The following is a 14,959-nucleotide window of genomic DNA, read 5'->3' on the forward strand; positions in this document are numbered from 1 at the left end:
CTCCACAACCTCCCACGATTCCCGAGCACCCTCCCCTCCGTACACGGCTGTGTCCAGGATCTTGCCTTGCCCTCCATCCCCCATTCTGAGCACTTTCTCTAAAAGAGCAACCCACCCTCTTCCCCACCCCCCTGCTTGAGTTTCCTCATGAGCCTTATGACCACCTGACACCCTCTATGTCTTATCTGCTGATTGTCTATCTCCCCTCCTAGCATGTCAGCTCCAAGATTTGTGTCTGTTTTGTTCACCTCTGTGAACAGTACCCGGTATACAGCAAGTGCTCAATAACGTTCACTGAATGAATGAAGAGTGAACTTCTATCCATTCCTCAAAACCCAGCGAAAAGGCCCCCTACTCCCCGGTCAGCTCAGGGTCTGGGGGAGGCGACTGGAACTGCCTTCACCTGTCAGGACCTCGGCTTCCCCCACCCCTGTCACCACCTGTGTGTCTACGAGGAACTTTTTCTAGCCCCAGCTGATAAAAACGGTAGCAGTGGACATTCACTGAGCACCTACTGTATGCCAGTCACTGTGCAATGCTCTTTCATCTCCTCCTTGCCCCATGAGAGCCCCATCAGGTAGGTCCTGGCGTCACCCTTCTACAGCTAGGGAAACTGAGGCCCAGAGAGGGGGAGGCCCTTGCTGGTGTCCTCTTGCGAGGGGAGGTGGACCCAGGCCGACGGTCACACCCCTCCGGAGCCCCAGCCGTCCTCCCGCATGCCCGCCCTCTGCAGCCAGCGCCCGGGCGGGAGGGGCCGCCTCAAGTAATCACCTCGCTCTAATCTTCACCTCGCCAGACCCCAACCCGCTCCCCGCTTGGTTCTGGCAGGGCCAGGCCAGCAGCAGACGGGGTGCTAGGCCCGCTGGGGCCAGAGCTGCGTGGATCCTGGGGCTGTCGAGGGGCTGCTGGGGGCGGTGAGTACTGGGCAGGTGGGCACAGGTGGGCCCTGGTGGGAGTTGGGGGTGCAGGGAGCCCCCCAGGATGGGGGGCAGGACTATGGGGGCAGTGTCCCAGCCTCCTGCCTTCCTGGGGGTCCCGGGCACACAGAGAGATGGACGGACAGACCAAAGCTGAGCTGCAGGCCGATGGAGGCCGTCAGGGAGAGCTCGAGCGGGAAAGTGGGACTAGAGGTGGAGGGACAGACACACAGAGAGAAGAGGAGACGCACGGAGAGCGAGAGCATCCCTCGGTGGACCGGGAGGCAGGGAGGCCGAGTGAATGCAGGCCCCAGCGCGGCTCCCCGGCGCATCTCAGCCCAGGCCCGGCAGGGGCTGGGGGCTCCCCTGCCCTCCCCAGCTGGCAGTCCCTGCTGCCGTCTCACGGCCTCCCGTCCTGCTGCCGCCCGGCCAGGTGGGGGTGCGGAGAAGCCATGTTCCTGAGCCCCGGCGAGGGGCCGGCAGCAGAGGGTGGGGGGCCGGGCCCGGGCGAGGAAGCCCCCAAGAAGAAGCACCGGAGGAACCGCACGACCTTCACCACGTACCAGCTGCACCAGCTGGAGAGGGCGTTCGAGGCCTCCCACTACCCAGACGTTTACAGCCGCGAGGAGCTGGCGGCCAAGGTGCACCTGCCTGAGGTGCGCGTGCAGGTGAGGGCACCCCACAGCCCAGGGAGGGACCCTCCCGGTGTGTAGGCAGCAGGTCTCCAAGCTGGGAAGGCTTCCCAGAGGAGGGGGTGTGGGACCGGGACCTTGGCGGTTGAGTAAAAGTTTTCCAGTTGGAAAGCAGAAAGGGTGGGGGCCTCCGGCTGGCTCAGCTGGTAGAGCGTGCGACTCTTGACCTCAAGGTTGTCAGTTCGAGCCCCATGTTGGGTGTAGAGATGACTTAAAGTCTTAAAAAGAGAGAGAAAGAAAGAGAAAGAAAGGAGCACAGGTGATCTCTAAGCGTCCAGGAGTGTGCGCTGAGCAGTGGAGGGGTTACACTGGAGGCGTTTCCAGCCGGTGCAAAGCGGGTGGACGGGGAGGCAGAGCGTGGCTGAGAAAGATCTCCGAGTGGCTCGGACCCGGGGCCCAGGGCCAAGAGAGGCCGCGGAGCCTGAGGGGCTGGGCGGAGTGGTGAGGAGAGCCTAGCTTCAGGAGACTTGGGGCTGACCTGATGGGGGCCCTGAGAGGAATCCTTCGCTCGAAGCCAGGTAACACTACGTTGGCCCTGCAGCAGGTGGGAGTCAGGCCGGACAGCGGGCAGAACCCTGCAAAGCTGGGAGCCCCGAAGGACGCAGCGGGGTGGGGAAGAGTGGGCTGGCTCCTCCCCACAGGCCCTGAGCCAGGAGCACCCCTCTCACTACCTCCAGGTGTGGTTCCAGAACCGCCGGGCCAAGTGGCGCCGCCAGGAGCGTCTGGAGTCAGGCTCCGGGGCTGGGGCAGCCCCAAGGCTCCCCGAGGCCCCGGCACTGCCGTTTGCCCGCCCGCCAGCCATGCCACTGCCCCTGGAGCCCTGGCTGGGCCCCGGGCCCCCAGCCGTGCCAGGCCTCCCGCGCCTCCTGGGGCCGGGGCCCGGGCTGCAGGCATCCTTCGGGCCCCATGCCTTTGGTCCGGCCTTCACGGAGGGCTTCACCCTGGAGGAGGCATCCCTGCGGCTGCTGGCCAAGGAGCACGCGCAGGCTCTGGACAGGGCCTGGCCACCGGCCTGAGTCTGGAGGCCAGCTAGCCCTCTCATCTCGGCCTGTCCGTGGCCACCCACGTCGGTCCCCTCCACCACCTCCTCAGCCTGCCCTGCAAGGAGACCGGCACTGTCTCAGGAAGGAGGTGGCCTGGCCTGGGGCCTCGCCGCACCCCCCCACCTGCCAGACGGGCGTGCGGTGGATGGGCAGGCTCTGGAACAGTAAGGCTGCCATCACGAGCCACTCTGACCGCGCCCAGGTGCCCCGCCTGCACCTCGTCCTTCACAGCCGAGCCCCAGCTCTCGGAGAAATTCCCTTTCACTGCGCGCTCCTGTGTGCCTGTCCTGGGCCCAATCGCTTTACCCCTTGATGACCTTCCCAGAACTCAGCTGGACTCGAGGACGAGGAGGCCATCAAGGGCAAGGAACAGGGTGTGACCAGGCTTGGGGCGGGCCCAGTGTCAGCACGACAGGGGACCTCCCCGTAGGACAGGGCAGCCTGGGTCAGGACAGGAGGGGAGGGGCTCAAGGGCAGCAGTTGCAAGTGACCAGCACCCTGCCTTTGAGCTCTGTCCATGAAGTGACCGTAGGCTCACTTCTGGCTCCTCACACCGGTGCACACCACTGGGGTTCAAGCTGGTCTGCTCTTCTCGGTTCACTTGGCATCTCATACGTGAGTCCCATGGCCGTGTCTTCTTTACCTTGTGGCAGCTGGGGCAATCGCCTGCCCGCCCACCCACGCACCATCCATCTACCCACCCACCCACCATCCATCCATCCATCATGTAATGCGGATGTGATGGTGAACAGACAAAAATCCCTGCCCTGATGGAGCCGCCACTCCAGTGGGAGGAAGACAAGAAGCACAGTTAAATAAATACATACGTACACAAAACGCCAGCTGGTTTTAAGTGCTGAGAGAAAATAAAACCCCAAGAAGCAATCCTGAGTGTGTGGCAGGATTACAGTTCAACAGGGTGCTCAGGGGCCTCTTGGAGGTGACATCAGAGAACTGGAGGAGGTAAAAGAGCGAGCCATGGGAACACCTTGGGGAAGAGCCACCCATGCAGAGGGAATGGCATGTTCAAAGGCCCTGAGGCAGGGACCAGCCTGGTGTGTGGGAGGAACCACCAGGTGGCCCCTGGGGCTGAAGTGGAGTGAGCGAGGTGCCAACAGGGAGGTGAGAGGAGGCAGGTGTGGCCAGGCCTTGTGGCCATGACAACTCTGTGTCTACCCTGAGAGCCACGGGGATCCATGGGAGGGCTGGGACCTGCTCTGGGCGGGCCACCAGGGAGGGCAGGTAATCCGCTTGGCAGAGTCCTCCTAAGAGGATGAGGGCTCTCGGTTCCCTGGGACGAGGCAGAATTAGTCCCCAGCCCCGCCCACGCCGCCAGACCAGACAGCACAGAGGAGCCTGGAGGGCCCCTGGTCCAGCCCCCCAGGTGGTGCCCGCCTCCCGCCACTCCACCCCCTGCAACCGCATACCCTCTCAGGCCTCATCCCCAGGGCCCCGGGATCCTTCCCCTAGCCAGGCAGGGCAGAAGCTAGGACTGCTAGGAGCTGATTCTCACTCAGGCTGTGGGTCAGGTTCCTGGTGCCAAATGCAAGACACCCGGATGCATTTCCTGCTGGGGTGGGCAGGGGGGGAGGTTGAGCCCTGGGCACTAGTGGGGTGACAGGAGGACGGTGGATAGGCCTAGGTCCCGGGGCTCAACTGGCCAACGCAGAGAACACATGACCTTGGTAGGAAGGAAAAGGACGTCCCTTCCCTCTGGCTGGGCTTGCTAAACTGGGTAGGGGGCGTCAGCCAGGAGTCCTGGGGCCACCCCTTTCCAGGAGAACTACCCACCGGAGCTACAAGGACCCAGAGCCAGAGAGAGCCATCACCTGGATACCAAAGCCCGAGTCCAGCGCGCCTGAAGGCAGAGCCCGCCCTGGACGCTTCAGTCTCTCTCTCGTGTTCGGGTAGTTCGGAACGGGTTTGAGTCCCTTGTGACTGAGATGGCGTGTCTAGAAAAACCTCCCCCTGGAGCCATGGGCCTGAGGCAGCCCCCTGCCTGCCTGCCCGCCCCAGACAGCAGCCAGGGCCTGCCAGGGACGGTCCCCCAGGGCCCTGACCCAGCCTCGCCGTGGGGACCAAAGAGGCACCAGGTCAGGGGTCTCCTCTGTTCTCAGAAAACCCTGTTTTCTCCAGGAAAATAAAGTCTTCCATGGGGGCTGGGTGGAGAAGATGTGCTGTGCCGCGGGGGTCCTCCTTCGGGGCCTGGTGAGGTCCCTGGTGGCTCCAGGCGGCCGGCCCCTCCCCGCTAGAACTTCTGGTTCTTGCTCAGACGGTTGTGACGCCAGATGTTGTGTTTTCGCAGCAGCCGCCAGTACTCCCGGGTCTCGGGGTCCAGCTCTTCTAGCTTCTTGGGGGGGCCCACGTTCATCTGGAACAGCCTGCCGTGGCGTGGGCAGGAGTCAGGGAGGCAGGGCAGACCCCCAGAGGTCCCCCACCCCAGGAACCGTGGGCAGAGGCAGCAGCAGGCTGGGCCCCCCCAGCCATCTGGTGGCGGCATGATCCCGGGGCCCGCCCTCCCACCCCGAGCTGGGTTCCTGGCTGTGGAAAAGCTGCCCCATCCCAGTGGCGCTGGAACTGGAGGTGGGCACACACCAAGTCTTGTGCTGCCTCCTGGCCACTGTCTGTGCCATCTGCCGGGAACACCTCCCCACCCACCCATTCAACCTTTCGGAAGCTTTCCTAAGCTTTAAGGATCAGCGCAGGTCAATGGCTTCAATGTCCTGCTACTGGTCCTGGGGCCAAGAGCAAAATCTTCCCTGTATCCCCCCTGGCCCTGCAAAGGCCGAGATCCGTCACCTCCCTGCCCCATCTCCCTCTGCTCTCCACCTTCACTTCCTGCTGTTCTGCTAACAAACCAGGTAAAGTCCTGCCCCGGGGCCTTTGCACAGACTCTTCCCTCTACCTTTAAAGCTCCTTCCACCCACTCAGATCTTGAGTCACGTGCCTCCCCTCCCCAGGGAGGCCCTACGGAAACCTCAGATCTGAGACCTTGCCCTGGCATGCGCTCTCGGGGCTCTCCAGCCTGGCTCACTCACCACTCGGGGTACTCCGCGTCTGGTTTCAGGACCACGTCCTGGCCCTCCTTGTAGATGTTGGCGCCCATGGCATGTGTGGTGAGTCGGACGGGGTCCGTGCACACGTCTGGGTCCTTCAGGGCCTCACTGGCCACTCCACCTTTGCCGCCTTTGCCCCCCTTCATGACTGGGGGGTGGGAGAGAGTCATTTCTGCCAGCTGCGTCCTGGGGAGGCTGGCCTTCCCTTCTGACCCCTTTCTCCTCGTCGCCCCCCCCCCCCCCCGGGCCCCTGACTAGACAGTCTGCTGCACCCAAGACGATTTTAAGTGGGACGTGGATTCTGCATTAAACACTGACGCTTACAGTGACCAGGCCACTGCTTTCCAATTCTGTTTATCTCACGGAAAAAGAGCTGGTATGCGTCTTGAAGGCCCAGCATTTTGTCAATTCCCTCCTTCCAACAAAGGAGGTCAGGCCAGGCTGTACCCAGGTGATTTCGCCTTTGCTTCAGTGGCTAATACTCAGATGGGCCCCACTGCGTCCTCAAAGTTCCGGTGGCGACTTGCTCAAAATCACACAGTGCCTTTAAAGGCACAGGCAGGACCGGGACCCAAGTTCAGGACAACCCCCCCCCCCCCCCCGCAAGAAAGACACCCCGCACCTGGGGGGCACGGAGTCCAATCACAGCCCAGGTACCTGAAACTGCGCCTGCGCGTATAGCTCAGCGCCTGCCTCTTTGCGCTTGCGCACTGATTCTAGGAAGCGCCTCCCCAAGCCAGCGCCTGCGCACTACTAACTCCCCAATGTCCCAAACCTCTCCCCTCTGGGTCCCTCTTAACCCAGCTCACCCGGTCTCTTGGCATAACCCCGCACCAGGAGTCTTCCAGGCTCGGCAGGGACCGGGAGCTCCCGGGCCCGCCAGCCGGTCCAGGCCCACGTAGTCCCAAGGAGACGTCTGGCCGCCATGACGTACGCGGACTGCCGGCACGTGCCCTTTTCCGGGAGACGACAGCGGCCAAGGGGGTGCTTGGGAGTTGTAGGCTCCTAGAGATTTCTGGGAAATGTATTCCACTCTTAGGCGTTCCGGGTATCTTCTTAAAAACTTCTTTCTTTTTTAAGATTTTTATTTATTTATTTGAGAGAGGGAACAAGAGAGGGGGGAGGGTCAGAGGGAGAAGCAGACTCCCCGCTGAGCGGGGAGCCCGACACGGGACTCGATCCCAGGACTCCAGGACCATGACCGGAGCCGAAGGCAATCGCTTAACCGACTGAGCCACCCAGGCGCCCACCTTCAAAATTTTATAGATATCCTGTTACTGTTAAGAGGGGACTTTAAAGATATTTCATTTACTTATTGCCCTTCTTCAGTTAGCACTTATTTTAAGACCACGCCCTATGCATTCCTGATTCTATTCAATGAGCAATTAACGAAAGCCTGAAAGTAATTAGGTAATACCTAATAGACTCATTATATCCCAGCCCTTTTGCTAAATCCGTAGCCGGCTCGATCTCATTTAGTCCTCACAAGTAGGAGGTAGGTACTATTATTATCCCCAGTTTAATTGCGGAAGCGAAGCTCAGGGATGAAAAGTTAGGCCAGGACTTGCCATTCCGCCCCCTTACTGTGAGCGAAACCGGAAGTCCGTCTACAATAGGGTCCCTGCGCTGCTTCCGGTGTCTCTCGAGTTGACTCACTTTACTATTTCCCAGTCCCATTTCTTCCCATCCATCTGCCATCCATTGGAATCATGCCCACAGCCGTAGATGGCAGGCTGTGATCACTAACCCCAATTTGTAATTGAGGAAACAGGTCCAGAGGCCAGCCGGGACTCCCACTCCGTGTAAACTGCGGCCCGGGATTCGAACCCTTGACTCCGGCACCTAGCGCTCCCGCGCGGCGAGGCTAGCGGGGAGAACTACATTTCCCAGCAGGTCCCGCAAACGTGCGCAAGCCCAGTGGGTCCGAGCGCTGCGCGGACAGACCTGCCGGCGCCGCTGCCGGGAATCGGCGATCCGCGGCCAGTGGAGGACTGTCCGGCTGGGGGCGTGGGGTTCTGGGGGGGTCTCGCGGTCTGAGGCCACCTCGGTTTGGAAAGTGAGTGTCCCGGCGGGGGCGGAGCGGGGTCTGGAGCTGGCGGCTGAAGAAGGGGGTCTGAAGTCTTGAGGCTGGGGTCTGTGAGAGGACCGGGGTCTTAACTCGTAGCTTTAGGTGAAGTTACGTCTTCAGGCTGGGTTCTGAGGTCCGGGTCAGAGTCCGGGGTTGATCTTGAGCGTGGCGTTGGAAGTTTTGAGAGTAGGCTCTGCTTTCTGGCGTCTTGGATCTCTAGTATTAAGTCTGGGGTCCTGGATCAAGTCCTAGGCTGAGGTCCTGGGTCCGAGGTCTCGGGGACCTGCACCTACCGGGTCTGTATAGTCAGGCAGTGTCTCCAGCCTGGGTTACACGTCGCGGTGGGGGGAGACTTGGAAGAACCAAGTCTGGAGGAGCAGGATCCCCGGGTGGGGAGAGGCTTGGGCTGACAGGTAACAGGGGAGTACTCCGGGGTTCGGAGCCTATGAAGCCACTGTCTTACACCTGCCTGGTCTGCATCTGGATTTCCTCTTCTATCAGTTGGAGATCATAGCAGACCCTTCCTTGCAGGGTATGGTGGGGATTAAATTCTGTGTTCTACATGAACGGCGCCCACCTAGAGCTTGGCACCACGTTGGCACTCAGGAAATCTTATCTTTGAATCTCTCTTTCAGATGTTGGCCTGAGCCTGGGGTCCAGGCATGGAATTCCTGACAACTTCCCAATCTCCCTCAGGCCCTCCAGCAATGGACTTGGAGGAGCCCAGGGACACAGTTTCACCCTGCCAGGACCTCACCCCCAACTGCCAGTGGGACCGGGTGCCGGGACGCTCCGGCAGCCTGAGTCAGATGGAACTCGATGGGCCAAGTATTGAGGACCTGGTGCAACAGTTTGAGGCTCTGCCTGGTGATCTGGTGGGCTTGTCCCCAGATGGACCTCCCTGCCCCTTGCACGTGGCCACGGGCCACGGCCTGGCCTCCCAGGACGTTGCTGATGCCCATGGGCTCTTGTCTGCCGAGGCCGGCCCAGACGACCTGCTGAGCCTTTTGCACTGCCAGGAATGCCCTCCTTCCCAGTCTTGTCCCAAGGAGCCTCCGGACCCTGCCCCTCGCCCGCTGCAGCCCCCTGAGGACCCAGACGGAGATACCAGTGCCCCGGAATGGGTGGAGGGAGCTTCTGCCGAGCATGGCGGCAGCAGGAGCTCAAGCAGCTCCCCGGAACCGTGGCTGGAGACGGCACCTCTGGTTGCTCCTGAAGAACCGCCTGCCGATACCCAGGTAGAGCCTGTCCCGCCCCCCAGGCCGCCTCTGCTGCCAGAAACCAAGCCAGGGGACTCAGTCCTGCCCCTCTTCTGTCTTCTTCCAGAACCCCAAGACCCTGGTGACATACCCTGCCCTCCAGGAGGGTGAGTGTCCTGCCCGCCCTGGCCCCCAGGGACTTAGCAGTTTCAGAATCGCCCCGGCCAGGCTCCTCCCAAAATGGCACAAAGCTTGCCAGGAAGGAGTTGTTTCTAGAGAGGCTCCGAGGTTGGTTGAGTAGATTCCAGGTGGTCTGGGAGGGGAGAGAGAGTGGTGAGAATGTTCTAGAACGAATAGGGGGTGGAAGGGCATGTGAGGCATTTGTAGCATGGTTCTAGAGCAGGGCTTGGCAAATTACCATCTGCGATCCAATCCAACCCGCCTGTTCTGGCGTGTCTCGTGAGCTACCAGTGGGCTTTATGTTTTTACGTGGTTGGAAAAAAACAGAATAGTATTTCTTGGTGCATGAAAATAATGTGCAACTCAAATTTCAGTGTCCACAAATAAAGTTTTATTGAGACACCGTCATGCCCATTCATTTACGTATTGTCTACTGTGGTTTTCATGTTACAAGGGCCAGGTTGAATAGTTGCAGCGCAGACCATCTGGCCCACAAAGACAAACGTATTTACTGTTGGGCCCCTGCATAAAAAGTTTGTCAATCTTGGGATGCCTGGATGGCTCAGTCACTTAAGTGTCCAACTCTTGAGCTCAGCTCAGGTCTTGATCTTGGGGCTGTGAGTTCAAGCCCCACGTTGGGCTCCAGGCTGGGTGTGGAGCCTGCTTTAAAAAAAAAAAAAAAAAAAGTTTCTCAATTTCTGCCCTGAAAGCATGGAAAGAACCAGTTCTGGGCACCTAGAATGTTCTAGGATTAACCCCCCAAACTACCTGAGGCTGTAAGTCAAAGAGCAAGTTTTATGGTTGTGGGAAGGTGAAGCTGGTTTGGACTTACAGTTCCAAGAAGGTGCTGGAATCATGGGTGGAGCCATGACTCACCTTGGGAGTTCCAGAATTTGGCCTTGGTTCTAGATTAAAAGAACCTGGGCTGATAGTGTTCTAGAATGGTGAACAGAGCTGTCTAGACTGGGGGGTTTCATAATCATGGGGTGAATAGAGCATATCTACCATTCTAGCTCAGGGTGTTCTAGCACCGTGGACAGGGCTGTCTGATTCCAGAGTAATCAGAAAGTTCTAGGGTCGTGCTATACAATAGAATCATAATGTGAGTGATGTGTAACTTTTTTTAAAAAAGATTTTATTTATTTTGAAAGAGAGAGAGAGTGTGCATGCTAGCAGGGGGAGGGGCAGAGGGAGAGGGAGAGAGAAAAATCCCAAGCAGGGCACCTGGGTGGCTCAGTCTGTTAGGCATCTGCCCTTGGCTGAGGTCATGATCTCAGGGTCCTGGGATCGAGCCCCACGTTGGGCTCCCTGCTTCTCCCTCCCCCTCTGTCGCTCCCCCTGCTTGTGCTCACTCTCTCTCTCAAATACACAAATAAAATCTTAAAAAAGAAAAAAAGAAAATCCTAAGCAGCCTCTCTGCTGAGTGCAGAGCTTGACACAGGGCTCGATCCCATGACCCTGAGATCATGACCTGAGCCGAAATCAGGAGTCAGATGTTCAAACAACTGAACCAGCCAGGCACCCCTGTGTGTAACTTTTAATTTCCTAGTTATCTGCTTTAAAAAAATAAACATAGGGGCGCCTGACTGGCTCGGTCAGAGGACGTGTGACTCTTGATCTCGGGGTCATGATTTTGAGCCCCATTTTGGGTGTAGAGATTACTTGGAAAACAAAAACTTAAGAAAAAAAAAACAGGAAAAAGTAATTAACATTTTAATTAACTCAATCTATTTAAGGTGTTGTTTCCATGTATAATTCATATCTTATAATTATTTTACCTTTTTTTCATACTAAATTTTTTAAAATCCAGTGTGCATTTTCAGTTGCCACATTTCAGGTGCCCAATCCCCACACGTGCCTGGCTGCTAGCATATTGGATGGTGCAGTTCTAGAACCCCAGAGTGGAGTTCTGTTGTTCCAGAATCTTAGATCACGAAAGATAATGGGCAGAACGGGCTGTACTTGAAATTCACTTCGAGTCATCCAGAGCTGGGGCCTGCACCTGCAGTTCTAACCCAAAAAAGCAACCACTCCTTGTTAAGACATTCTAGAACTGGGAGAACTGGCTGGTTCTAGATTGCTCAGGGAATTACGGAGCTCGACGGCAGAGTTTTGTGTGGTTCTGGGCTAGGTTGGTGGAATTCTAGAACTATGTGCAGAGTTGTTCATTTCTGGACTACTCAGATCATTCTTGGACTCACTGGGGACAGCTGAGCTGTCCCGACTATTTGAGGATGTTCTAGAACCATAGGAAGAGCTACCCAATGCCATCATGATTAAGAAGTTACAGAATCACGGAGTGGGAAAATGTGGTTCTGGAGGGGTGCTGATTTCTAGAACCCCTGCAGAATTCTATGGTTTGAGAGCTGTCAGGAAGCTCTAGAACCACAAATGGAAGCCATTTGGGGTTCTGGACGGTGTGAGAGTTTTTAGACATGTGGGACGTTGTCTCTTCCTACTCTGGGCAGTTCTACAACTATGGAGTAGAGTTGTCTCCGGTCCTGGGCTGACAAGGGAGAAATCTAGAACAGTGGGCAAAGCTAAATGGCTTCAGATTGATTCGGGGAATTCCAGAACCACTGAGTACAGGTGACTGGTTTTGTAATGTTGCTGGTCTTAGAAAAGGGACTGCCTGGTTCTAGCCTGATGACAGAATTCTAGAAACACAAGGTGGAGGTGCCTGAGGGCTAGAGCGGTTTATGGATGGATCCTGCTGTGGTTCTAGACTCTCAGAGGGCTCCTGAAACTGGGTCCTCTGCCCTGGAGTCCGTGAGCCGTGGACAGAGTCCAGCTGGCTCTAGACCGACAAGAGGCTCTGGATGTCTGTGGCTCCTGCTAATGGGATGGTTCTGGAACAGTGGGCGGATGTGTATGGCTCAAGAGTGCTAAGCCATGGGGTAGAACACTGTGCTTCCAGACCACTGAGGGAGCCAAGACCCAGGGCAGAGCCCGTGGGGTTGGACGTGCGTGGCTCAGGGCTCACAGGGGCTGACCCTCCTCCACTGTTGCTTTTAGTACCTGGTCCCTGTGACCATGAAGACCTCCTAGACGGTGTCATATTTGGGGCCAAATACTTGGGCTCCACCCAGCTGGTGTCCGAGCGGAACCCACCTCCCAGCACACGCATGGCCCAGGCCCGGGAGGCGATGGACCGTGTCAAGGTGAAGCCAGGGCTGGGCAGCTGGGGTTCCCTGCGGCCAGTGGGCGGGTGGGCGGGTGGGCTGCCGGCCAGGTCCTCCAAGGCCCCTGGAGCCCAGCGCGGCAGAGACTGGGTCTTCGCGGGCCTCCACCTCCCACCCACCCCCACAGGCCCCTGACGGGGAGACCCAGCCCATGACGGAAGTGGACCTCTTTGTGTCCACCAAGAGGGTCAAGGTTCTGACGGCCGACTCCCAGGTACGGAGCCAGGCCCGGCCTCTGGGGTGTGGGGGCCCCGCAGAGCGCCCGCACAGCCCGCCCACGCTTGGTCCTCCCCCCCCCCCCACTCCAGGAGGCCATGATGGACCACGCCCTGCAGACCATCTCCTACATTGCTGACATCGGCAGTGTGCTGGTGCTCATGGCCCGGCGGCGGCTGGCCCGGCGGCCGGCATCCCAGGCCCACAGCCATAGGCTCTACAAGATACTGTGCCACGTCTTCCACTCCGAGGACGTGAGCAGCCCTGCTCTGGGCGTCCTGGGGGAGAGGGGGACCCGGGCCGGCCCCACCCTATGCCAGAGCCCGCCTGGCCACACTGTCACTGCAGCATCCTTCCATTGGTCCTCGGCGCGGGCCGCTGTCCCCCTCCCCACCCCCGAAGCCCCTGGTCCTTCCCGTAAGCCTTGGAGACTGGCAGCCGACCCCTGAACCTCCCCCCTCCGGGCCTGTCTCCCTCCCCTCCCCTCGCCCCCCCCATAAATTCCCCAAGACAGGGGCTGGTTTCCACAGTCCCCGAAGCCACAGGGCATTGTGCTGTCTCTTGGGAATCCTGCCTCCCTGTGGGGGTGGGAGGGCTCGGCTCTGAGGACGCCAGAGGGTTTGGGGGACCTGAAGGAGGTGGGTGGGACACCCCCCCCGAGAGATGCTGCCCATCGGCCTGCAGGCCCAGCTCATCGCTCAGGCCATCGGCCAGGCCTTCACCGTGGCCTACAGCCAGTTCCTTCGGGAAAGTGGCATCGACCCCAACCAGGTGGGTGCCCAGCAGAGCCAGGGCGCCGCGGGCCCCGGCCACCTCCACAACGGGGACCTCGACCATTTCTCCAACAGCGAGAACTGCAGGGAGGTGAGCAAGCAGGCCGGTGGGCCCCCGCCAGCCCCCCAGCAGAGCAGCCCTCATGCCTCTCACCCCGTGTCCCCCTCCCAGGTGTGCATCGAGAAGCGCCGGGGCGAGGGCCTGGGCGTGGCCCTGGTGGAGTCGGGCTGGGGCTCCCTGCTGCCCACGGCTGTCATCGCCAACCTGCTGCATGGGGGTCCCGCCGAGCGCTCGGGGGCCCTCAGCATCGGGGACCGCCTCACTGCCATCAATGGGACCAGCCTGGTGGGGCTGCCCCTGGCCGCCTGCCAGGCTGCCGTCCGCGTGAGTCCCCCGCAGGGTGGCCGGGTGCCCTTCCCTGGCGCGGTCCAGAAGGGGCAAGGTAGAGCATGAAGTCCTACCCGCCCCGGTGTGCTCAAGGAGACAGAGCCTTGGAGAGGGGACGCTGCTGGTCCGGGGGGGCCTTGATGGGGTGAAGGCAAGATTCGCACCCAGGCGGTCTAGCTGCAGGGTCAGGAGCCTTCCTCTCTGCCCCGAGGCAGCCAGTGTGTTCTTGAGTCTTGACCCTTGTTGCCGGCTGGGGAAACTGAGGCTCAGAGCGGGGAAGGACCTGGCCAGGTCAGAAGGGCAAGCCCGACACGGTCCACGCAGCATGTTATGTTTGAGCGTGGCAGACGCTGCTAGAAATGTGCTCTCGACAGGGAAACTGAGGCCACAGATAGGGAGGGGAGAGGTCACCGCTCCGACCTGAGGCCGCCCAGCTTGAGTCTGTGTTCTTAACTGCTTCTCAAGGGGTCTTCTAGAATCAAGAGCCTTGACTCTGAAGCTCCATTTCACGAGTGGGTAAACTGAGGCCCCAGGGGGCTGCAGTGTACCGAGAGGCCCTGCTAGGCCAACAGCCCATGTCCTACACAGGAGGTGAAGTCACAGACCTTGGTGACCCTCAGCATCATCCACTGCCCGCCGGTCACCACAGCCATCATCCGCCGGCCCCACACCCGTGAACAGCTGGGCTTCTGCGTGGAGGACGGCATCGTGAGACCCTAGCCCCAGGACAGGGGAGGTCGGGGGGGGGGGACTGGTGGCCCCTGAGCAGCCGCGGCCCCTCGCTGTCCCCTCCAGATCTGCAGTCTCCTCCGGGGCGGAATCGCAGAGCGCGGGGGCGTGCGTGTGGGGCACCGCATCATCGAGATCAACGGGCACAGCGTGGTGGCCACGCCGCACGCCCGCATCATCGAGCTGCTCACCGAGGCCCACACGGAGGTGTGTGGGCAGCGGGCGGGTCCAGGGGGGCGCCCCTCCAGCCAGTGCAGGCCCACCCTGAGCCGCTGGCCTTCTCTCTGGCCCCCCAGGTCCACATCAAAATGATGCCGGCCGCCACCTACCGCCTGCTCACCGGCCAGGAGCAGCCCGTGTACCTGTGACCAGCCACCAGCGCCCCCCTCCCTCCCTCTGCTGTGCCTTAGCCCCGGTAGCCCTGGGAGCCCGTCTGTGGGGCCTCCAAGGCTTCTTGGCGCCGTGTTATTTTCTGATGTAAAACATTAAATGCTTAAAAAAAAATGGGCAAAATCT

At 59.7% G+C, this 14,959-nt stretch overlaps 3 protein-coding genes across 3 annotated transcripts; 2 read left to right on the forward strand and 1 right to left on the reverse strand.

Annotated features, from left to right (window-relative positions):
* Positions 1 to 239: 239 nt before the first annotated feature.
* Positions 240 to 3,421, forward strand: RAX2 (retina and anterior neural fold homeobox 2). Its single transcript, XM_025861464.2, has 4 exons — positions 240 to 577; positions 829 to 914; positions 1,351 to 1,585; positions 2,287 to 3,421. The coding sequence occupies exons 3-4, from the start codon at positions 1,370 to 1,372 to the stop codon at positions 2,623 to 2,625; spliced, it is 555 nt and encodes a 184-aa protein (XP_025717249.1). The 5' UTR covers positions 240 to 577; positions 829 to 914; positions 1,351 to 1,369; the 3' UTR covers positions 2,626 to 3,421.
* A 55-nt stretch (positions 3,422 to 3,476) lies between these two features.
* On the reverse strand, positions 3,477 to 6,683 carry MRPL54 (mitochondrial ribosomal protein L54). Its single transcript, XM_025861465.2, has 3 exons — positions 6,518 to 6,683; positions 5,691 to 5,856; positions 3,477 to 5,033 (listed from the first exon to the last, which is right to left on the reverse strand). The coding sequence occupies exons 1-3, from the start codon at positions 6,633 to 6,635 to the stop codon at positions 4,901 to 4,903; spliced, it is 417 nt and encodes a 138-aa protein (XP_025717250.1). The 5' UTR covers positions 6,636 to 6,683; the 3' UTR covers positions 3,477 to 4,900.
* A 942-nt stretch (positions 6,684 to 7,625) lies between these two features.
* APBA3 (amyloid beta precursor protein binding family A member 3) lies at positions 7,626 to 14,956 on the forward strand. The gene is made up of 11 exons (XM_025861423.2): positions 7,626 to 7,764; positions 8,412 to 9,014; positions 9,103 to 9,142; positions 12,171 to 12,316; positions 12,465 to 12,551; positions 12,646 to 12,807; positions 13,238 to 13,417; positions 13,499 to 13,711; positions 14,303 to 14,422; positions 14,510 to 14,650; positions 14,740 to 14,956. Exons 2-11 carry the CDS (start codon positions 8,439 to 8,441, stop codon positions 14,809 to 14,811), a joined length of 1,737 nt encoding a protein of 578 aa, XP_025717208.1. The 5' UTR covers positions 7,626 to 7,764; positions 8,412 to 8,438; the 3' UTR covers positions 14,812 to 14,956.
* The last annotated feature ends 3 nt before the right edge of the window (positions 14,957 to 14,959 follow it).

The sequence above is a fragment of the Callorhinus ursinus genome, unplaced genomic scaffold, assembly GCF_003265705.2.
Source record: "Callorhinus ursinus isolate GAN/ISIS: 27379988/994484 unplaced genomic scaffold, GSC_fseal_2.0 scaffold77, whole genome shotgun sequence".
NCBI lineage: Eukaryota > Metazoa > Chordata > Mammalia > Carnivora > Otariidae > Callorhinus > Callorhinus ursinus.